The sequence below is a fragment of the Hyperolius riggenbachi genome, chromosome 5, assembly GCF_040937935.1.
Source record: "Hyperolius riggenbachi isolate aHypRig1 chromosome 5, aHypRig1.pri, whole genome shotgun sequence".
In the NCBI taxonomy this organism is placed as follows: Eukaryota; Metazoa; Chordata; class Amphibia; order Anura; family Hyperoliidae; genus Hyperolius; species Hyperolius riggenbachi.
In genome coordinates this window covers 405446796-405471308 of record NC_090650.1, presented here as the reverse complement: position 1 = coordinate 405471308, position 24513 = coordinate 405446796, and the positions used below count along the sequence as shown (strand labels likewise).

The window sequence follows — 24513 nt, the reverse complement described above, 5'->3', positions numbered from 1 at the left end:
CTCATGTAAAAGGCGGTATCAGCTACAGATTGGGATAAAGTTCAATTCTTGGTCGGAGTTTCTCTTTAAGTTACCTCCTCTGTAGTTATTTTCACATGCAGGTAATTAACATTCTGGCTCATATGCAATTAGTTTTTTCTACTGTGTTTTCCCCTAGGTAATAATTTTTCATCTTCTATTTAGAATAACTTTTCAACACTTTGCAATTGAAAAAGTATCAAAAAGTAGGTGGGAAAGTATTTTCAAAACTATTTTAAGTATTTTTTTTGCTTGCTGGTAATTTAAAAGGCATTTTATTGACAAGTTTGAAAATATCACTTCACAGGAGAAAACGCAGGTGAACTTTAGAATTCTGGAGTTATTTTAAGGCTTGAAGAGTTAACTTTAGAGATCTCTCCTTAACCCTCCTGGCGGTATGAAAAATTCCGCCAGGAGGCAGCGCGGCAGATTTTTTTTTTAAATCATGTAGCGAGCCCAGGGCTCGCTACATGATAGCCACTGCTCAGCGGCATCCCCCCGCCCGCTTCGATCGCCTTCGGAGATCTCCGATCAGGAAATCCCGTTCAAAGAACGGGATTTCCTGGAGGGCTTCCCCCATCGCCATGGCGACGGGGCGGGATGACGTCACCGACGTCAGCGACGTCATTGGGAGTCCCGATCCACCCCTCGGTGCTGCCTGGCACTGATTGGCCAGGCAGCGCACGGGGTCTGGGGGGGGCCCGCACGCCGCAACGGATAGCGGCGATCTGGCACGGGGCGGCAGCGATCAGTGTGCTGGCACAGCTAGCAAAGTGCTAGCTGCGTCCAGCAAAAAAAAAATGAAGAAAATCGGCCGAGCAGGGCTGGAGAAAACCTCCTGCGCGGCTTACCCCGAACTAGGTTCGGGGTTACCGCCAGGAAGGTTAACTTAAAGACAGAAAAGTTAACTTTAGGTTTGCCTGAGGTAAAATGTTTCCTGAATACTACATGCCTCATCACCATGGTGAAATTTTATTAAAGCCAGGAGATAAGCTTAGTGAATTCAGGCCATTATTTCCCACAATGCAACAAGGTTCCCAGACAGGAAACTGTCATCACACTGTGAGAGGGGTTTCACCACAATATCAACCATATAGATGCATCTGACTATCTATTTGAGAAAAGGTAAAGGTAGGGGGAAAAGGGGTATTGCTACAATTCTTCATTAAATTATGTACACACACTCAATAAGTGTCACCTGTCAGGATTGAGCTTGATGCTGTCCATGTCACTGTGATATAGGATAGACATACAGACGTGATGCAGAGGAGGGACATGTTTGTTTCTATGGAGAAGGGAGGAGGGGCAATGATGTGGCAGACAATGGAGTGTTTTCTAGCAGGTGGTGTGAGGAGGGGAACAACAAGGGGCATTGCTGTGGCTAAAGATGTTTTGGATATGGATATTTGTGGAACACAGCCCTCACCTTAACTAATAACCCCCATTACAGGCTAACTTTTCAGTCAGATTCTTTTGTTTATTAAACCCTATATGGTGCTTTCAAAATAAAAATATACACGTCACAAAACTATAGCAATTACTATGATTTGAAATGGAAAAACATTGTTTCATTTATGCAAATTTTGATTTTCATACATATGTCTTGGAACATGGCCCCGACGTAGCCTGGAAACCTTTTGTTACTTCTCTTTGGGTACAGATTAAAGATGGACGCAAGCCCTGCTAAAATGTCCACTGCAAAATTAGTCTAGAACTTTTTAACAGAACTTCATAAAAAAGGTTCCATTCTAGATCATTGTGGGGGAAGTTGTATAATTGACCAAGCAGAAAATTCCTCCTCCCCGGGTTTGTATTTGCAATTTCCAACGCTCTCGCCTATCGAACGTATTCCTGAGACTGCATGGCTGTCTCCAGATACCGTAAATAGTATTTCAACTGTCTGCAAGGAATGGGAACAATTAATTTCAGCATGACAAATGAGCTGAGCATTTTGATGAATTCCACCTGTTATATTCAGAGGTAAGAGTGGCTGAGATGATAAATAGTTTATCTTTTCAGTGCGGCAAAGCAGGAGAATGACACAATGTGAAAGTAAATGTTGGCTTGGCTAGTTTCCCCATAAGAAAATCAATCAATTTTTTTTCCCGTAAATCTATTTACTTTCTCTTGTGTTGTAACAGAGTAAACATTTTTCAGAGAGGATCTTCTGTTCATGAGTTTTTTTTTCCAATTTTCATTTTGTTTTGTTTTTTTGTTTACAGCGGAGATGGTCAATAAGATGCTGATAATTCGAACTTAGTTGCAATTGTAATGCAAATTGTATCTAGTTTTGAAATGGACCAATCAAATGCTCTTCCTGTTGATTTAGATTGGTCCAAGCCCAAGTTGCATACAGTAAATTTGCATGCAATCTGGCATTATTAATGTATCATTGATCAGCACTAGTGTTGGGCGAACACCTAGATGTTCGGGTTCGCGAACGTTCGCCGAACATGGCCGCGATGTTCGGGTGTTCGCGCCGAACTCCGAACATAATGGAAGTCAATGGGGACCCGAACTTTCGTGCTTTGTAAAGCTTCCTTACATGCTACATACCCCAAATTTGCAGGGTATGTGCACCTTGGGAGTGGGTACAAGAGGGAAAAAAATATTTGAAAAAGAGCTTATAGTTTTTGAGAAAATTGATTGTAAAGTTTCAAAGGAAAAACTGTCTTTTAAATGTGGAAAATGTCATGTTTCTTTGCACAGGTAACATGCTTTTTGTCGCCATGCAGTCATAAATGTAATACAGAGAAGAGGTTCCAGGAAAAGGGACCGGTAACGCTAACCCAGCACCAGCAGCAGCACACGTGATGGAACAGGAGGAGGAGGCGCAGGAGGAGAAGGCCACGCTTTTTGAGACACAACAACCCAGGCCTTGCATGAGGACAAGAAGCGTGCGGATAGCATGCTTTTTACTGCCATGCAGTCATAAATGTAATAAAGATGAGAGGTTCCATAAACAGGGACCGGCAACGCTAACCCAGCAGTAGCAGCAGCACACGTGATGGAACAGGAGGAGGCGCAGGAGGAGAAGGCCACGCTTTGAGACACAACAACCCAGACCTTGCATGAGGACAAGAAGCGTGCGGATAGCATGCTTTGTACCGCCATGCAGTCATAAATGTAATAAAGATAAGAGGTTCAATAAACAGGGACCGGGCGGCAACGCTAACCCAGCAGCAGCAGACGTGATGGAAAAGGAGGAGGCGCAGGAGGAGAAGGCCACGCTTTCAGGCGCAACTCAGGCCTTGCATGAGGACAAAAAAATGCGTGCGCAAAGCAATGCAATGAGTAGTTTTCAGGACACAATGGGCTATTCGGAGAAGCTATTCCCACCCCCACAATCTTCTACCTGTGAAAGGTCAATGGAACAGCCACAAATGTTGTGCCCGGATTCACAACCTTTTTCTGTGGAAAATGCACCTCGCACTGAAATGCAAGGCGAGGCCGAGGATGAACATGACGTCAACAACTCAACATGACGCAAAATGGGGGCGGAACAGAAAGCTGCTTTCAATGTTTTGAAGGCCTTGATTGCCACCGGTGGCCAGTTAGATGCATCATTCATCACACCCAAATCCCAGAGCAATGTGTGCAGGAATTTGAATCGCAGGAGGTGTACCGAGATCATCTGGACAAGTGACCAAGTGACCAAGTGACCAAGTGACAAGTGACCAAGTGACAAGTGACAAAGTGAAAAGTGACCAGTGACAAAGTGACAAAGTGACTGACAAAGTGACAAAATGACAAAGTGACAAGTGACAAGTGACAAAGTGACAAATGACAAAGTGACAAAGTGACAAAGTGACCAGTGACAAAGTGACAAGTGAGAGGTTGTTCTGGGGAGCTCTACTCCACTGCACACAGTCACATATGAGGAGAGGTCTCGTCGGGACTGCTGATCCTCTTCAGCTTGCTCAAAGCCTTGAGGGTTCCTGAAGATCCTCTGCTTGGAGTTCGCTGGGGTTCAGCTTGGTGTCGGGGTCGGCGGCGTCCTCCTCACTCCAACGTGGCAGATCTTCTGTTGAAGGAAAAAAAAAACATTTTTAAAAGTCCAGTACCGCTTCTGAAGGACTCACCAAGAGATGCAGGAGCGCTTCAATCTAGCGCACCATCGCTCGCTGGGTGATGTTCCTCCCTACGCGCTGGAATTCTACGCTGCACATGCTAGCACGCTTTTGCGCAGTGCTGAGGCGCATTCCAGCAGCTAGCTACCAAGCTTCTGTGGATCTGATTGGGCCACCATGTTGGATCTCTGCCAAGTCCTCCAAAATTTTGAGCAATCCACGTTGCTTGTGACTGAGCAGTGACAACTCTACAGTCAGCATTACAATACCACTGCTGTGTTTACTGAAGAAATCAATGTTGAAGATGGAAACCGCTGGCATGATGCAAGTGGGGGAATCTGAAGATGAAAACGATCAGCGTGATGATACCAACATCAGGCAACCTGCCTCAGGAAACGCTGGTCCCAGCTATGACAAAGAACAGGACGAGGAACAGCTGGAGTTGGAGCAGAATTGGATGCCCCCACTGCCGAGGGACAGAGCGGTGCACGTTGGACTTCCACAATTTAGCGGGAATGGACAGCAGAAGAGGAAGAAAGTGATGCTGGTGACGAATATGGTGCATCACAACAATTACAACGCTCACAAGAACATGAAGACAGAGGAGTCTGGCAGGACTCTCTGGCACACATGGTTCAATTCATGCTAGACTGCATTGAACGCGGCCCGCGCATTATTCACTATTCATTATTATTCATTATTCTGGACAACACCAATTACTGGGTTTATACCCAGTTTATACAAACACAATGTTAAAAAACTGATTGAAGAAAGTGTCAAACAGGTCAAAAATGGAACAATTCCAGCAGGCCCTTGAGGATGGAGACTTTAGAGAGGAGATTGACATCCTCCTCCTTCTCTAGCCAGTTGTACGCCGACAGACTGACTTCAGCAAACCAAGGAGGACCAGGAGGGCAGCAAAGAACACAAGCTGCTGCTAGTGCCCAAAAGGGAATGGTATTGGCAGTGTCCTTGGAGTGGGAACATTTTTTGACACCCATGCAGCAGCCCACAGAACAGCAATCGGGCAGTTCCACGTCCTCCAACACCAATCGCCTGGAGAAGATGGTCAAGGACTACATGTCAGATGGCGTAGCTGTGTTGAACAATCCATCTGCAGACAGACGGTGAGTGTGACAGCACAGAAGGACCATGGCAACTCACTCATAGTACCACAGTTTGATAGTGCTGCCCAAAAAATTATATGGATCCGTGGACCCGGGCAGTACTGGGAAGTGGGAACGCAGATTTTAGTACCTAAACACACGATACAACATGTTTTCCGGGGTCGGACTCTGAGGCACATACAGATGGTCCCGATCATCATCCTCATCATACAACTCTTCTCCTGAGTCTGACCCACCCACCACCTCTGCCACCCCAACATCCCCAGACACAGACCCCTCATCGTCCTCAACATTAACTTGGGATGCTGGCCTGAGCCCGACCTCCTCCTCCACATCAGGCCCCATCATCTCCTCAATGGCAGCCCTCAATAATCGCTCTGGCGCCGGACCGATGGACACAACGTTCTCCTCCGGGGAGGGCTGCTGCTGACCACTGGCTGCTGGGGTGGATGTTATAGCTTGCGTGGGGCGTTGGCTGTTGCTGTTGTTGGGAGTGCTGCTCACAGCGGAGGTCTCTGAGGAACTCATGGTGAGCTCATATAGTGGTTGACGTTGAGTGTAGTATTATTGATCCCAGCAATATACACACTGACTGGCAGAGTACGCAATGCTATATAGTGGTTGACGGTGAGTGAAGTACTACAGATCCCAGCAATATACACAGTGACTGGCAGTACAATGGTATGGGTGGGTGAGCAGAGTACTACAGATCCCAGCAATGCTATATAGTAATGGGGTGACTGAGTGAGCGGCAGTGTACTACTGTTCCCAGCAGACACAGAGTGGCAGTAAACACAATGCTATATAGTGTGGCTGAGCGAGCGGTGTACTACTGTTCCCAGCAGACACAGAGTGGCAGTAAACACAATTCTATATAGTGTGGCTGAGCGAGGTACACAGAGTGGCAGTAAACAGAATGCTATATAGTGTGGCTGAGCGAGCGGTGTACTACTATTCCCAGCAGACACAGAACAGTAAACAGAATGCTATATAGTGTGGCTGAGCGGTGTACCACTATTCCCAGCAGCGACACAGGGCACAATGCTATACAGTGGCGGGTGAGCGGTGTACCACTATTCCCAGCAGCGACACAGAGCACAATGCTATACAGTGGCGGGTGAGCGGTGTACTACTATTTACAGCAGACACAGAGTGGCAGTAAACAGAATGCTATATAGTGTGGCTGAGCGAGGTACACAGAGTGGCAGTAAACAGAATGCTATATAGTGTGGCTGAGCGAGCGGTGTACTACTATTCCCAGCAGACACAGAACAGTAAACAGAATGCTATATAGTGTGGCTGAGCGAGGTACACAGAGTGGCAGTAAACAGAATGCTATATAGTGTGGCTGAGCGAGCGGTGTACTACTATTCCCAGCAGCGACACAATGACTGGGGGGACCCTGGCTAGCGTGGCTGGAGCGCAAACTACCCTGCCTGCCTACCCAAAGCTAAACCCACAGACAAATGGCGGAGATATGACGTGGTTCGGGTATTTATTTACCCGAACCACGTGACAGTTCGGCCAATCAGAGCGCGTTCGGGTCCGAACCACATGACCCGTTCGGCCAATCACAGCGCTAGCCGAACGTTCGGGGAACGTTCGGCCATGCGCTCTTAGTTTGGCCATGTGGCCGAACGGTTTGGCCGAACACCATCAGGTGTTCGGCCGAACTCGAACATCACCCGAACAGGGTGATGTTCTGCAGAACCCGAACAGTGGCGAACACTGTTCGCCCAACACTAATCAGCACTAACAGTGTTGCTTAGGGCTGGTGAACACTACAAGAGCTTTTTAAGCTCTAGTGGTTTTGAACAGCTCTTGCTAATGCAATGCTATGGGGGAGTTTTACAAAATTACATCGCTCCAGTGTGCACACATTCGCGCGTTAATGCGAATTTTTCACGCGTTAACGTTCACGTGATAAATTTGCGTTGTTGCGCAAACGTGAACGTTAAGGCACGAAAAAATTGCGTTAACGCGAAAACCGTTTTTTCACGCAGAAAAGCGCTAAAATGGACAAAAACTCGTGCTAACAGCTGTGCTAACAGTTAGCACTCTTTTGAGAATCAAGCCCATTGCCTCAGCATGAGAAATATTGGCCAATCAGAGAGGAACAGAGGTGTGGGAGAGGAAAACAAGAGGGAAGGAGGCTTCAGCTAATCAGGCTGCACTAGTTAAGTCTGAGGGGATGTAGAGAAGCAAAAAAGGACAACCCAGCATGCCCTGCCTTTTTGTGTACCAAACTTTGTGTATACCAAATAAGAGTCAGGTAAACTGGGGAATGGTCATTTATCAACAAGAAAAGCAATAGTGATTTTAACTTTTGGATTGCCTGGTTAGCATCCTTATTACTTGTTTACCAGATAAAAATAAAGAATTGATTTTATGCCCGGCAGTTACACTTTAAAGTCAGCCCTGCTATGAAGTTACATCTAAGCACAGTGGTTGCCGTCCTCAGATGTGACATGTCACATTTTTTTTTTTTTTTGCATCTAGGTAACACCACCATGTTTCAAACAATAAAAACATGTGTAATGTTAGAAACTACTGTGCCATTAGCCTACATGAAATTGAAGCCAGAAAGCATTCATGGCCATCAGCTGGTAAGGCTGATCTGCTCAACAAACACACAGTACAACCTCCAATGGAAAAGAAGCCTTATCCTAGCCATACATCTAGCAATGATGGGCAGATTCGACCAAGAGACAAATCTCTCTCTAATCAAATCTGATAAGAATTGGCCTTGTGACGCCATATCCACCTCCTCGTCGCCCCATCGCTTTTCCGCTCATGTTAAGTGGTAACCCCAATGCCCAGGTTATACATTACCTGTCCGCGACCTCTGCTTGTCCCTGCAGGCTCCGGGTGCACTCTGTTTTGCATACACGCACGCCATGTGGTTGCCTAGTAACGTGGCCGCTGTATGACGACTGGCGTTATACACGTGCCCCTTACTAGCCACGTGGGATGCATGTGTATAGAGAGTGGTGTGTGCCCGGAGCCTGCGGGGACTAGCGAACGTGGCAGAACGGTAATGTATAACATGCACTGGACACTTAACATTGAGGGGACAATGTAAGGGGTTTCGTCACATTCGTTGATCGTCCTGAAATTGCATGCCGTTCCCGCTGTGCACCAGATCGAGCAAGTCTGTCAGAAACATCTGATCTGCGTACTTATTCAGGGTCAATGATAGTGATGGGCGAACAGTGTTCGCCACTGTTCGGGTTCGCCCGGATTTTGGCCTGTTCGGGTTCGGTTCGGCACCCCCCGAACACCTCATGGTGTCCAGCTGAACAAAGCCCCTTATAGAGTCCCAGCAAAAAGGGAGAGCATGCCCCGAGCGCGCGCGCGCGGGGGGGGGGGGGGTGTCGGAAATGCCCCCCACCCCTCCCCGCTAAGCTCTCCCTTCTGCTGGACCCTATAAAATTAAATAGAAGTCCCCCAAAGTACCTGTAGCAGGCTGGCAGGAAGAGGACAGGGGACTTCTATTTAATTTTATAGGGTCCAGCAGAAGGGAGAGCTTAGCTGGGAGGTGTGGGGGGCATTTCCGACCCCCCCCCCCCCCCCCCCCCGCGCTCGGGGCATGCTCTCCCTTTATGCTGGGACCCTATAGGGGCCCCAAAGGGACATGTTCGGGTTGGGTTCGGGGTTCGGCCCGAACATGCCGAATATCGGGGGCATGTTCGGCCGAACCCCCCCGAACCCGAACATCTGGATGTTCGCCCATCACTAGTCAATGACTAAAAGTATGACAGGCAGGAATCAGCAGGACAGCCAGGGAATGTGCATTATTTAACATTAAATATGCCAGCCACCATATCCCTATTACCTTAGGTTCCCTTCAAGAAACACAAAGAATGTTAATGCTAGTGCTATGTATAGCCTGGAGTATGTAGTCAGTGTCTACAAGCAGGTGGTTTCTGATACTAGGTGCCGTAAAGCTATACTGTGTGGGGGGCGTGTAAGGGTAATTCAGGATTCCGGCAATCCCCAAATTACATCTCCCTCCGAGTTGCTATGACTCAGATGGGAATAGTATTTTACATAGCCGGGGATTTGAGAGGCATTCGAGTGAGCTATTATTCGCTGCGCCCAGATTACTGCCGGCATACACATACGTATGCACAGGGCCGGTTCTATACTTTTTGATGCCTGAGGAACACTTGTGAGGATGCCCTCCCACAGGTAGTATAATGGCCCCCCCAGTATAGGAAGCCTAGAGGAGGTAGCAGCCAGGAAGGGGGAGCAGTGTGCACAGTGGTGGGGAGAGGGGTCAGACCCCCCCCCCCCCTCTTTCACCTTAGTCCCCCCCCCGTCCGCTCTCCCCCTCCAGCTATTTGCTCAAAATTGAATTATGGTCAGCCAGGCAGCGGGGAGAGTAGTGCATGATCCAGGAAGTAGGTAAATCATTGTTCTCCCCACTGCCTGGCTGACCATAATTACATTTTGAGCAAACAGCTGGAGAAGGAGCATGGAAGGGGGGGCCAAGGTGAGGGGGGGGGGTCTGACCCCCTCCCCACCACTGTGCCCACTGCTCTCCCTTCCTAACTGCTACCCCCTCCAGCTTGGCGTTCCGCCAACCACGGCCAGGCGGGTGCCGCTCCCCCCACTTCTGCTACCCGAGAAACCTTCCTCACCCTGCCTCTTGGTTGGCCCGGTGCTGCATATGCAGTGTCTAGCCTACCAGTGCATACTGGACATGCTTCAGTGCTCCATCCATTTCTGGATCTGGTAAAACCTCTGCCCCATTCCCAATTTCAACAATAAGTGTGGGTTTCATAATGCGTCACTTTGAATGAACATGATATTTTTTTCCTGAACATTTATTTATATTTTATTTCAGGCTAACAGGATTTCTCCTCCCGCCTCCAGTGACGAGTACGGGGCCCGTGTTCTCATTGCGGCTCACCAGTGACTTCGCTGTAAGCGCGCACGGCTTTAAAATATATTATGAAGGTAAGTGAACAATTTGGTTCTTGGGGTTTGATATGTTATACTTAAGTCAAAATTGGTTACCAATTTACCCTTGTTGGGAACTTTCCATTGTTAAATTTCAGCCTTGAACACTAATTACCAGCTATAGTGTAATAATGCACTTAGAATCAGCTTTTAAACTATATTTTTTAAGTAAGTCAAATAGCAGTGCTTAACCACTTCTGTGCCAGGGTGGTATTTTGCTGATCGGTGCTGCATGGGCTCTAGAGCCCGCAGCACCGATCAGATAGCAGCCAGGGCGATCCGACTTCCCCCCTTTTTCCCCACTAGGGGGATATCCTGCTGGGGGGGGTCTGATCAAAGCTCTCTTCAAAGCCCCCCTCCGCAGCGCTTCCTGGCCTCCTTCCCCTCTCCCTCCCCCTGTGAGCGGCGCAGGACGGATTTCCGTCCTGCGCCTGATGGGATAGGCTTTAGCCTATCAGATGCCGGTGATCCCCAGCCAATCAGAGGCCGGGGATCGCCGATCTCCTCTACGGCGCTGCTGCGCAGCAGCGCCGTATATATGTAAACACCGGGGAAGATCTTCCCCATGTGTTTACATTTACCCTGCGAGCCGCGATCGGCGGCTCGCAGGGTGTTCACGGAGACACCCTCCATGAACTGACATGGAACGGCCGCTCATACGAGCAGCCGTTTCCATGGAATCCACTTCAGGATTCAGGGGCATACTTAAGCGTACGCAGAATCCTGAAGTGGTTAAAGCAAACCTGGAACGAAAAAAATGATGACATAACGAACTGCATGTGTAGTACGGATAAGGAATAGGACATTAGTAGCAAAGATAAGAGTCTCATATTTTTATTTTCAGATATATAGCTTTTTTTTTTATAACATTGCATCATTCTGTCATATTTGCAGTTTACAAGCCACACTCTGTCTTTTAAACTATAAAACAGAGCAGAGCCAATGACCCTTTCAATTTCCCCGCAGTAAAACCTTCTCAGCCTGTTGTTAAGAGTCAACTGCTTATTTTCAAGGGTCTCTGAAGATTTAAAAAATATCTATTTTTACTTACAATTCCCATAGAGTAGTATGGCGCTTACTGAAACGCCGCTATCCCATGGCTGAATGATGCTTCTTTCCCCCCAAATCCTCGGGGCAGAAATCCGACTTTCTTGGTCGTGGATTTTGCTGCCCGGGGAGGCAGAGCTTTCCGCTGTAGCTCGGCCTCTGGTCGTGTCAATCTGCGAACAGATCTTTGCCTCTCCCTGCCCCTCTGGTAAACCATGCCAAACCAGGCATTTCCGCTCTGACTGGGGCCTATTATGATGGGTTTTTTGTAATCTTTGTAAATATGGTGTATGATATTTATGTAGTAACTGTATATATGTATAGCACACTTTCTGATGAAGCCTTTTGGTGAAACATGTCCATGTTAAAGTCCATGTACAGCACTCTGCACTAAATGTTTTATATGTTATAAAACCACCCGTTTTAGATGGTTGTACAGGGGGACCAGACCTTTAAGTGAACACACCAATTTGTCATATCCCACTGAATAGCTAGGTAGTGTTTCACTATCCCACCTGTACACCGATTTTATGTGAAGGCATCTACCTGCCTGTGGGATAGCTACACCTGGATTTAGCACTGTTATACAGGCATCCAGGGGGATAAGCTAAGACCCCCACAGCCGGGCAAGGTGGATCACTTGATCCCTCCACAGGAAAATATCCATAACATTGGAATCTCAATTTCTTAACTTTGAATATAAATATTAAAGTTATACGCTTTTATACTTGTACCTATAGGGCAATGTCTTTCTGGACTTAAGTGTTTGATGCATTATATTCCCTGGTACTCTTTCCTATTCGGTTAGTGTATGTGTACCAATTAGGCTTTCTTTGGGTGGTACATTTTGCTATGAATTATTCTTTTCTAAATGCATTTTCACAGGATTATTAAGAAAAAAATGGGAAAAAAAATCATTATTTCTCAGTTTTTGGCCATTATAACTTTAAAATAATACATGCTACCATAATTAAAACCTATGTATTTTATTTGCCCATTTGTTCCCCGGTTATTACACCATTTAAATTATGAAAGGTGCATTTTTTCAGTTTTGCGTCCATCACTATTTACAAGCTTATAATTTAAAAAATGTTTGTAATATACCCTCTTCATGTGCATATTAAAAAAGTTCAGACCCTTAAGTAACTGTTTATGCTTTTTTTTATTGTAATTTTATTTTTTATTATAAATTTTATTTGGGTAATTTTTGGTGCGGGAGGTAAACAGTTCATTTTAAATGTAATGATGTGTTTTTACTTCATTGAAACATGTATGTAGATGTAGTTTTACTATTTGGCCACAAGACGGCCACACTCCCTAAAAAATGTTTTAGTCCTGGAAGCGAACGCTCTCGCTTCCAGGAAGCATAAGGAGGATGGGAAACTGTTTTTTTTATCAGAAAGACTGCGGTTTCTAATAAGAAGCCGTCGGTCTTTCTACCAGGGACTTGATCTCCAGGCTAATGGGGGACAACATGTGCGCATGCGGGCGTGTGAGCGGGATCACGCAGCAGCACTACAGCAGCCACCTGAATGTGACAATCACGTCCAGGCAGCATAAATGGTTAGATATAAAATTAAACTATGTTATATCTAAAAAAAGGGTCATTTTTAGGAGTAAGAGTAGGAGGATAAATACAATTGTTTATTTTCACCTCGGGTTCACTTTAATGCCAATTGACATGTTTCAGTTGGTTGCTAGGAGGGTGTCACTGTGGTGCAAACACTTCAAAAGAACAAAAAGAAGTCCTTTTTTCCAACCAATATATCAGATGGTAAAAAGACAAAGTGTCCTACAACTTACATGAAAATTCTGCACATGCTCTCTCTGGAATTTTGCGGCAAATTTCTGTTTAGTGAATTTCTTCTCTCAACACTAGAGGCCAGCAATGGCAGCTATCTTGATCTCGCGGTATTGGTCTGCTTTATGTGATTACATTTAGAATTAATAGATGAAGACAGGCCTTTTCATTTGCAGATCTAGCACGTAATAGCAAGGTAAGAGAATCACAGCAAAAAGTATCATACCTTATTAAGAAAGGAAATGTGCGGCCTGTCGCTTGGATAAAATCCTTCACTCCGCTGGCTGCATCTACCGAAACAAAGATATATTATCAGTTTAACACAGCTGTCAAGATGACATTGGGAAGCTGCTGGTTTAACGGAGTCAGTGTGGAATGACAGGAACAGATCTGATTTGTGCTGCTGAGTGCCGGAGCTGTAGGGCTTCTTCTTAACCTTTCTCTGTCTTTTTGAATATCTCGTCTCTTCCTGGGAGAGATTATTCTGAGCTTGTTTACCAGGCAGCAGAGGCTGCAAAATCTTTCAAGGCCAAAACTACACATTTCAGATTTGGTCTCTAGTTTAAAAAAAAAAAATCTACAGGCGAGTTTAAAAGATTATTAAGAAGGTTTCTGGAGAAGATTAAAAGTTGTAAATCTCCAAGTTCAGGCAAAAAAAAAAAATACAAGAAATAATTTTGGATTGTATAAGGATATTGGAGTTTGAATAAAGCTGGTAGGAAGAGATTCTGCTGATTCTACTGCATTTCTGGGATGAAAATTTTTTTTCAGCAAATTTATAACAGGACAAAAGGGGTAAGATAGGGAGTACATTTGAAATCGGCGCCGGTAGACTTGGGCGCAGGATACAGCGGTATATAGCTGATCCTGCTTCTGCACAAGTCCGGGCCGATTTAATTACTATTCCCCCTCCAGGCCGCCATGGATAGTGGGGGAATGAAATAATTCGGCTTCCAGCGATTGCTGGAGGCCGAATTATTATGTTTTTAAGCAACTTCGGTTCCGTCTTCTGACGGCGCCGACGTTACTCACTGAGCGCTTCAATAGGAATGATTCCTATTGAAGTCTATGGAGGCGCCGGCTGCGCCCAAATCTAGCAGCGCTGAAAAGCATTGCTCCGTAAGATAGGACCCTTTTCCCCTCATGTTTTAATGTGTCGTCTGGATTTCCACAATCACGTATTGGTCTCCATCTCCATATTTACAGTTGAACACACCAGCTCACCCCAAAACTTGGAGTTTTTTCCCATATATGCCAGCGTTCTCCATTTTTTGGTATTGATTTCCAACTTTTAGCCATTTCACTACCAGTCAGTGGGGCATTTGTATGCTTTGTTTACGCAACTTTCTGACCAGTTACCACTTTGGTGATCTTCAGATTAATTTCATTTCATTTTTTTCTACCCTAGCATATTAATTAAAATGTTTTCTTCTTTCTTTTATAATTCTTGTTAAAAAAAACCCTGAAAAATAGATTTCAATACATTAAACTAAAATAGATTTTAAAAATTAAGTGGAAAGTAGGGGCTTTTTTTCTTTTTAGTTTTACAAACAAACCCGAAAGGTTTTGTTTGTTTGTTTTGTTTTTATTTTTTATTTTATTTTACAGTGTGCAGTGTCCTCACTCAGTGAAGGGATTTCCCCTCACTTACTGTTCACAGTAATTCTCAAAGAACCTCCAGGATCCAGCAACAGAAAATGTGGGACAGCTACAAAAAGTTGAAAGTGATTATAACTCTTCACTATTCCACAAGAATAAAAAAATAAATACAAATGAAATAAAATAGTAATTGCCAGAAATGTATACACATGCCTGGCTAAAGGGGCCAATAACGACTGCCTCAGCCGATAGTCAGGCGTGTGTACAGTGACCGCCGACCCCGACCCCTTACTTTTGCAAATATTAAGCAGCCCCTTCGTAGCCTCCCTGGCGGTAAGCCCGACCTGAGCTCGGGCTGGGAGAGATGAGCTGCAAGCAGTAAGCCCGAGCTCATGTCGGGCTAGGGAATTCCCTGCTCTTTAGGAGTCCCGTGCGCGATCGCTGCTGCGCAGCGGGACTCCACCATCTCCCCTGGCTCTCCCCGGCCTTTGTACTGTAGATCACTGGCCGCCGGGATCCCCACAGCCCCGCTCTTGTTCCGGGGACCCGGCAACCAATCAGAGCGGCGGTGCGCATGAGGTCACGGGGCGGGGGCGGGACACCATTCTACAGTGGCCCTGAAGAGTCGCATGGGGCTGAAGAAATCATAAAAAAAAGTGATCTGCATGTTTTTTTTATAAATATATATATATATAATTATATAATGTGTATACATACTGTATATATGTATATATATATGTATATATATATATATATATATATATATGTATATATATATATATATATATATATATATATATATATATATATATATATATATATATACACACTCATATATATATATATACATACATACATATATGTATGTGTATGTACATGTATGTATGTATGTATGTACGTACGTACGTACGTACGTACGTGTATGTATGTACATGTGTATATATAGAGTTTAGCCTCATTTGTATCTAATCACAAGTTGTACTTTGATCTCTCCCCTGTGTCACCCGACTGAAATGGCAAAGATGGCAGAAAAGCTTATTTGAAAGCACAGGATGATAACAATATAGCCATTTGGTTCCCAACTGCTTCTGTGCTTCTCTCATACTGTTACCGATTTTTTTCCCCTGATTTTGAATGCTTTCTGCCTGCCGCCAGCACCAACCTCTGCCCTGACTTTCACTACTCTCTTATTTGTACAGTTTAAAAATGTGTAAGGGTCTTCATAAACTTAATTAATTCACAAACTTTGTGTTCTAGTCTTTTATTTATATGCAAAATGTCTACCGGGCTTTTATTCTGTCATATTTTGGTAAATTATGACTTAAGAATTGGAGGCTGAAAATTCTTGAAAAAAAATGTACCGCTTTTGACTCATAATTCCAGACAGAAATGCACCGCCAGGGAGGTTAAAGTTATCCCTGCATATCCTGGTGCTCATTCTGGTCAATATAAGGGGCCAGTCCTGCATTTCCTGAGCCCATGCTTTTTGTGCATATGGAGCAGGAGCTGACTTCCTTCCTCTTTCTTAGTCATTTCCGTATACAGAAACAGGTGGTTATTTTCACAAAAACATTCCAAACCTGAAATCTTTTTTCAAAGTGTGTCACTGGACTATACCAGCTTTCTCAGTTACTAAATGCTGTAGTCTCAATCTGATAAGTGTGAATGCCTCTTGGGTTTCAGATGTTGTGATGTAAAGCCTTTACCGGTATGAGATACTAGGCTTTACAGTAGGTTTATGTGCACTCTGTGCATGTAAAGTTTAGAACGTCATGGCTCATATGCAATTCATTTTTTCTCCTGAGTTTTCTCTAGGAGATAATTTTACATCTTCAATTTAAATTAACTTTTTAGTACTTTGCAATGGAAAAAGTACCAAAAAGTATATGAAAAAGAACTGTCAAAATTATTTTGAGTATTGGTTTGCTTGCTGGTGGTGTAAAAGGCATTTTATTTACATGTTGTGAAAATATCACCTAGCAGAAAACTCAGGTGAAAAAGTGAATTGCCTACGGCCCCATGTGTGTTGCATTGTGCACGCATTCTTTTTTTTTTTTTTTTTTTTTTCTTTTCTTTTTTTTTAGCCTCAGCTGAAAACACTCAAATACTGACACCCCAAGCATCATGCATTGAGTCCTCGCCCTTTTATACCATCAAGGTATACGTAAAACTTTGCATCATTGGCTCTTTTCTTTATTATTCTTCACGAGCAGCACCACACACTTATTTTTTTGCCAATTCCAACTAATACACATCCACAACCCATGCATTCTACATTCAACTTTTCATTCAAACTTAGATCACAGTCATATACACACATACACTACGCTACTCTTCGGTCTCCCTCTTTTGATTTTTCCTCTCTCCTCTCTAGGGTTTCAGCGCCCTCCAAATTTCTCTCATAGCTATGAGTTGATTTGAAACTATCTCATCCACATCCACCCCTGGGCTTTCACACAGCACTTCCATTCTCATAAGCCATTCAGAAAAGACTGGGGCTTCTGAGCTTTTCCAATATTTCGCTAATATGTTTTTAACCACTAAAGTGCCTATTTCCTTCAAAAATCTGCTCTCCCTGTTTTCTTCTTGGTCTGTTATACCCAGTATAGCAGTGGTGGCAGAAATGCAAAAGCTATGGTCTATAACACTCCTACCAAATTGGATAAATTCTCTCCAAAGACTTTCGGCTATTGGACAATCCCACCACATGTGAACCTCCGTACCATGTCCCAATCCACATCTCCAGCATTTAATATCAGTTGAGCTAGACAGCTTCCCTGCCCGTGCAGGTGTAAAATACCACCTTACTATTATTTTATATTGAAGCATTTGTAAGTCACTGTCAGGAGGTGTGTCTGCTCCGGATATTTTGGATTACTATAAAAGCATACTACTATCTAGAGTTTTAGACTGGAAAATAGAAATATCTTCAAAAATAAGAAATAAAGTTTGGCCCCTACTAGAAAAGGAGGAAATTGACCTGGAGATGGTTTTTTCCTGGCACCCGACAAATATAAATAATCTGATTCACTCTACGACTCACCCTCTCATAAAGCCTACATTAAAAACCTTATATGCTTTAATTATACAGTGGCAGAAAAAGACAGGGCTCTCCCCCTTCACCACTTTGAGGGATAATCCAGATTTCCCACCCGCATCCACCCCTCGCTGGCTTGTAGTTAACAGCCTTGCACAGGACACACGTGTGCTGCATATGCTGGGAAATGAGGAGTTAAAGATCTCTGGTGTGTTGAACGAACCTAAAAATATAGAAGCATGGTGGCAGAAACAAGTCAAAAGCTACTTAAACAAGAATAAGCCCATTAGGAGAGAACTTAATGATATAGAGAAACTCCTCTTTTTCTGTAAAAGACCTCCAAAAACAATATCCGTATTGCATGACTTTTTGGCACTCTCAAAATATGATGAACCTCCACCATATTGTAATAAATGGGAAATAATGTTAAATACCCCCCTTGGAAAAAAATGGCCCCAAATCTGGTCTAACATCTGGAAGATTCCTGACAGTGTGCACGCATTCTTTAACCATTTAAGGACCAGCGGTGTCTGGGCACTTAAAGACCAGAGACCGCTGGTCCAATCCCGACGGAATCCCGACGAATCGCCGCACATACCCGCCGCAACCGCCGTCATCGCCGCTCGCCGAGACTCTCAGGATATAGACTCTACCATCTCTATGACGGAAGAGTCATGTGAGCCGGTCAGGAGACGCTTTCATTGGCTCCTGACCCTGTTTTTCAATGTAAGCCAATGGGAATGGCTTACATTGATAGACACGACCAGGAGCCAATGAAATCGGCTCCTGACCGGCTCACATGACTCTGCCATCATAGAGACAGGCAGAGCCTGTGAGATGCGGTGAGAATCGTCGGGTTTGAGGGGCACGATCAGCGGGTAGCGGCGGAAACGGCAGATGCACGCTGCAGACAGTGATTGAGATCTACGCCCTGCCAGCCAGGAGCCCACCAATACAGGGCGTAGATCTCAATCACTGCGGTCCTTAACTAGTTAAATAGCCTAGCGAATATTTATAAAATGTGTTTATCATCCAGAAACATGGTGCATATAATGTGTTAGGATAACAGAGATGTAATTATGCCCACACAAGTTAGTGGGCTGTGTGTTCCCATGCTGTAATGTGTTGCTTTAGTGCCTTGGCCACAGCGTGGATGTACATACACATCTTTGATGGATGTTGCTGTTGTGAGGATCGGGACCCAATTTCCGCGGTTGACATTGCTGGGATGGCCTGCACAGACACGAGTCAGCTGTTTTCACAGGCTGAGGGGTGGAGATGCAGATCAGCTTGCCTGTGTGTAATATGACAGACAGAAGATGGCTGCCCTCATTGTATCACGGGAATAGATAATCATAAACTGTTGAAGCTGTTTGCAGCTAGATTTGCTGTGTAAACCATCTAAACTTTGGATATTTGTCATAGTTCGTTTTTCATCTCAGATCCGCTTTAAACATATTATTTGTGGCTGTGTCATTTACAAAAAAAATCTTCATTGTTATCTGAAGACCACTCATATTGATTATCTGTAGGCTGCTTATCCCTATTGAAGACACAGGAAGAAGACGAATACATGAAATCTGAGTCTTAGCTATGAAAAGCATCAGAACACACCTTAGAATGATAATATTCATATCAGCAAGAAGAGCAACACTTTTGAAAAGAAAGATTTTATAATCCTTTAAATGAAATCAGTGACAATAGAGCTGCATTGGGAACATAGCAGTTGACTAATTAGATTAGGTAACATGTTCTTATTGAGCCTGGCTGTGTCCAGCTGCTTTCACAGCCAGATGAGACAATTGGTATCTGCAATCAATCAGATGATCAATCACAAGATGAGCAACCTGGAGAGATTGCTGCCACTTTCTGTGCAATTCTGCTGTCAGATCTAGTACGGTACAAATCTGGTTTCATTAGGATTTCTAATGTTATTCTGACAGAGGGCCTGCTGCAGGCAGCAAATGTAGATCCTTTAATTGGCTGATGCCAAGCGTTTAAATGCTGTTCATATTGATGAATGGGCAACTGTTGGGACAATCACTTACCACTGTTTATCGTTTTTTACACAAACGCCACATTTCAATCCTATAGAGCCTTCCCGTACCACTCATGGATCCCTCGTTCCAGCGATGGCTCCCACAGTAGCCACTGCAGGAAAATTGGGAAGTCTTTGGTAGCCCGAATGCTCCCGAAGATGGGCAGCTCCGTACTGCGCCTGTGCAAGCACTCTCCCTCACATGCTCATGCAGGCACAGTACAAAGCCACCCGTCTTGGGGAGCACCCGGCTCCTGAATACTTCCAAAGCCTCCTCCAGTGGAGGATTCAAATGGGAGAGCCAGTGCTGCAATGAGGGGACCATGAGAGAAGTGGGAAGGCTCTATAGGACCCAGAGCCTTCCCTCTCGTTAGGTAAGTATCTGTTTGATTTTTTTTCTCAAGTTTCCCATTGACTTTAACCACCAGCAAGCAAGAAAATACTCAAACTAATTTTGATAGCACCATTTCACCTTCTTCCTGGTGCTTTTTCTGTTGCAAAATGCTGAAAAATTATTTTAAAAAAAAGATGAAAATTATCTCCTAGAAGATAACTCAGGAGAAAAAGTTAATTGCATATGGGCCTACCTATCTACCCCTATTTAGTCCTAGCTGTGGCCATATACAGTATGCTTGGTGAGTTAACAAAAAAAAAAGCACAATCTTATTTCTGTATTATTATTATTATTATTATTATTATTAGGGATCAGTAATGCTCATCCAATATTCAGGGTATCCGAACTACCCAGATAATCGAAACTTTTCCCCCTATCCAAACTTTGAATCGGATTCTGGATATCTTTGTAAATCCGAATACCACTATCCGAGCAAAATCGGATTTCCCATGTGAAATCCGAAATCCGGGCGAATAGTTAGTTGGGATATCCGAGCAGAAGCCTTCAATTGCCAAAATACCTTCCACAGGCATTCAGTCCTAGAGAGAGAGAAAGAGAGAGAGAGAGAGAGAGAGTGTTTTGGAAGCAATTTAAGCCAATTTAAATTATTTACAAGCCACTTCTGATTTTCTATCTGGATATCTGAATCAATTCGGATTTCCCAGATACTGGGTACAGATATCCGGTTATGTTCAGATGTCGAAAAGTTCAAATATCCGGATTTTAAAAGGGGGTATCCGAGCAACACTATTAGGGATGCTTGTAATCTGCTAATTATGATTACACAAAATGTTATGTATTTTTTTGCAATTACGGCCATACGTAATTGCAATTTGAATGTTCAATTGATTTTGTGTAATCCATTTATATTTTCGCGTAATTTTGTGTGTAATTTAGGGGTTAATAGCAAAGCCCCAATACATGCTATTGTCCTCAAAATTACACTACATTTCAAGGAGATTCCATCTATATATATAAAATCGGATGTATGTATGTATGTATGTGTGTGTGTATGTGCCGCGATCACGCGAAAACGGCTTGACCGATTTGAACGAAACTTGGTATACAGATCCCTTACTACCTGGGATGATATGTTCTGGGGGTCCCTGCACACGTGGGCGGAGCTACAAACAGCGAATCAGATTTCATCCATTCAAGTCAATGGAAAAAATGTAAAAGGCTGCCATTCTGCCAGTAATCAAGCCAGAGTCCCCACACTTGGCACAGTTGGTCACTTGGTGACCGAGGTTACAAATCTAGGAAAAGTGGGCGGAGCATAAAACAGCCAATCAAATTTCAGCCGTTCATTTTCAATGGGAAAATGTAAACTGCAACCATTCTTACACTGTTAATCGCAGGGTTCTCAAACTTGCCACAGTTGGTCACTGGGTGAATTCGATTAAGATTCAAGAAAGTGGGTGGAGCCTAAAAAAGCCAATCAAAATTCACCTATTGATTTTCAAGGGGAATATTTAAACTGCTGTCATTCTTACACTGTTAATGGCAGAGGCTTCAAACTTCCTACAGTGTGTCTTTGGGTAACTGGGGTCCAAATTCACTAAAGGGGCGGGGCCACAAACAGCCAATCAGATTTCCTTGGTGGATAAACTGCTTCCATTCACACATTTTTGATGCCAGGAACCTGAAAGCTCACAAACTTGGTCATTGAGTGACTGTGTGTCCAGGTTACAAAAAGTGGGCAGAGCCAAAAACAAATTTGACTAGGAAAATATAAACTGTAGGCATTCTTACACCGTTAATGGCAGGGTTCTCAAACTTTGCACAGTTGGTCACTGGGTGAATGAGATTAAGAATTTGGAAGGTAGGTGGAGCCTACAACAGCCAATAGAAATTCACCTTTCGATTTTCAAAGGGGATGTTTAAGCTGCTACCATTCTTATACTGTTAATAGCAGATGCCTTAAACCTGGTACAGTCGGTCACTGGGTGATTAGGGTTCAAATTCAGAAAGGGGGCGGAGCCACAAACAGCCAATCAGATTTGTTTATTTTTCAATGATAATATACAAAGTATTGATACCAAGGACCCCAAAGCTGATAAACTTGATAGAGTGAAGGTTAGAAAAATTGTGCTGCGCCAACAACTTAATTTTTTACATGGCAGGGTTCCCAAACTTGACACAATTGGCCACTGGGTGACTGGGATTAATATTCAAAAATGTGGGTGGAGCCTAAAAACAGCCAATCAAAATGTACCTATTGATTTTCAAGGGGGAACATTTACATTACATTTTACTCCGTCTAATCTGGGCTGCGTGTGTGTTCCAATACACCAAGCGTCACATGATTAGCATGAGCGCACACGCAGCCCAGATTAGACGGAGAGGACAGCGTGCTTCTGAGCCGAAAGCTATGCGCCGGCCAGAAGTGAAGAGGGAAGAAATATGTTCAGGTCAAGGGTCAAGCAAGTCGCCGGGACACCGGCATGAATAGTGCATGAACAGCGGCAGACGGAGGGGGCAGGAGGAGGTCACAGTATGTACTTTTGACCCCCCCCCCACACACACACACTGGAGTTATCTGTTTATTCAGCTGTGGTATCCTTTAATGGCAGAGGTCTCAAACCTGATACAGTCAGTTATTGGGTGACTGGGGTCCAAATTCACTAAAGTGGGTGGAGCCACAAACAGCCAATCAGATTTTTTAAATTAATTTCAGCCATTCTGTTATTGGCAGGGTTCTCAAACTTGACACAGTTTGCCACTGGGTGACTTGGACTAATATTCAGGAAAGTGGGTGTAGCCTACAACAGCCAATCAAAATTCACCTTTTGATTTTCAAGGGGAATAATTACATTGCTGCTATTCATACACTCTTAATGGCAGAGGCCTCATATCTGGTACAGTCAGTCACTGGGAGACTGGGGTTTAAATTCTGAAAAGGGAGTGGGCCAAAAACAGCCAATCAGATTTGTTTAATTTCAATGGTAACATGCAACTTATTGATGCCAAAGACCACAAAGCTCATAAACTTGGTCAGTGAGTGACTGTATGTTAAGGTTAGTGGGCAGAGCCAAAAACAACTTTTTACATGGGAAAATATAAATTACAGCTATTCTTACACTGTTAATGGCAGGGATCTCAAACGTGGCACAGTTGGTCACTGGGGGACTAGGATTAATATACGGAAAAGTAGGTGGAGCCTACAAGAGCCAATCAAAATTCACCTATTGATTTTCAAGGGGAATATTGAAACTGCTGTCATTCTTACACTGTTAATGGCAGAGGCCTCAAACCTGCTACAGTCGATCATCAAGTGACTGTGGTTCAAATTCACTAAAGGGGTGGAGCCACAAAAATCCAATCAGATTTGCTTTTTTTATATAAACTGCTTCCATTCACACAATTTTGATGCCTGGAACCCAAAAGCTCACAAACTTGGTCGACTGTGTGTCAAGGTTACAAAAAGTAGGTGGAGTCAAAAACAGATTTTCTGGGAAATTGTAAACTGCAGCCCTTCTTCACTGTTAATGGCAGGGTTCTCAAACTTTGCACAATTGGTTACTGGGTGACTGGGATTAAGATTCATAAAAGTGGGTGGAGCCTAAAAAAAACAATCAAAATCACCTGTTGATTTTCAAGGGGAATATTAAAATTTCTGCCATTCTTGCACTGTTAATGGCACAAGCTTCAAACCTGGTACAGTTAGTCATTGGGGTTCAAGTTCAGAAAAGGGGACAGAGCCACAAACAGTTTCATTTCTTGGAAAATACAAATTATTGATGCCAAGGACCCTAAAGCTCATAAACTTGGTCATTGAGTGACTGTATGTCCAGGTGACAAAAAGAAGGCAGAGCCAAAACCAAATTTCACTGGGAAAATGTAGACTGAAGGCCTTCTTACACTGTTAAGGGCAGGGTTCCCAAGCTTTGCCCAGATGGTCACTGGGTGACTGAGATTAATATTCAGGGAAGTGGGTGGAGCATATAATAGCTATAATATCAAAATTCACCTGTCGATTTTCAAGGGGAATATTTAAATTGCTGCCATTTTTACACTGTTAATAGCAGATGCCTCAAACCTGCTACAGTTGGTCATTGGGTGACTGGGGTTCAAATGCTGGAGAGGAGCAGAGCCACAAGCAGCCAATATGATTTGTTTAATTTCTATGGGAATATACAAATTATTGATGCTAAAGACCCCAAAGCTCACAAACTTGGTCATTGAGTGTTTGTGCGTTAGGGTTAGAAGAAGTGGGCGGAATCAACACCTGTCAAATACATACCCGGGTAATGCCGGGTCATCAGTGGGTGGCGACAAATACAAATTTCACTGGCAAAATGTAAACTGCAGCCATTCTTACACTTTAAATTGGAGGGTTCTTAAACGTTGCACTGTTGCTCACTCAGTGAATGGGATTAATATTCAGAAAAGTGGGTGGAGCCTACAATAGTGTATA

The 24513-nt window shown here is 44.0% G+C and overlaps 1 protein-coding gene across 1 annotated transcript in view; it reads left to right on the top strand.

The window, feature by feature from the left end:
* The window catches only part of CSMD3 (CUB and Sushi multiple domains 3), a 1539978-nt gene that overhangs the window by 318726 nt on the left and 1196739 nt on the right, over window positions 1-24513 (top strand). The window contains exon 3 of the mRNA XM_068237930.1: window positions 10065-10177. Coding sequence (XP_068094031.1) covers window positions 10065-10177 — 113 coding nt within the window. The remainder of the gene's footprint in view (window positions 1-10064; window positions 10178-24513) is intronic.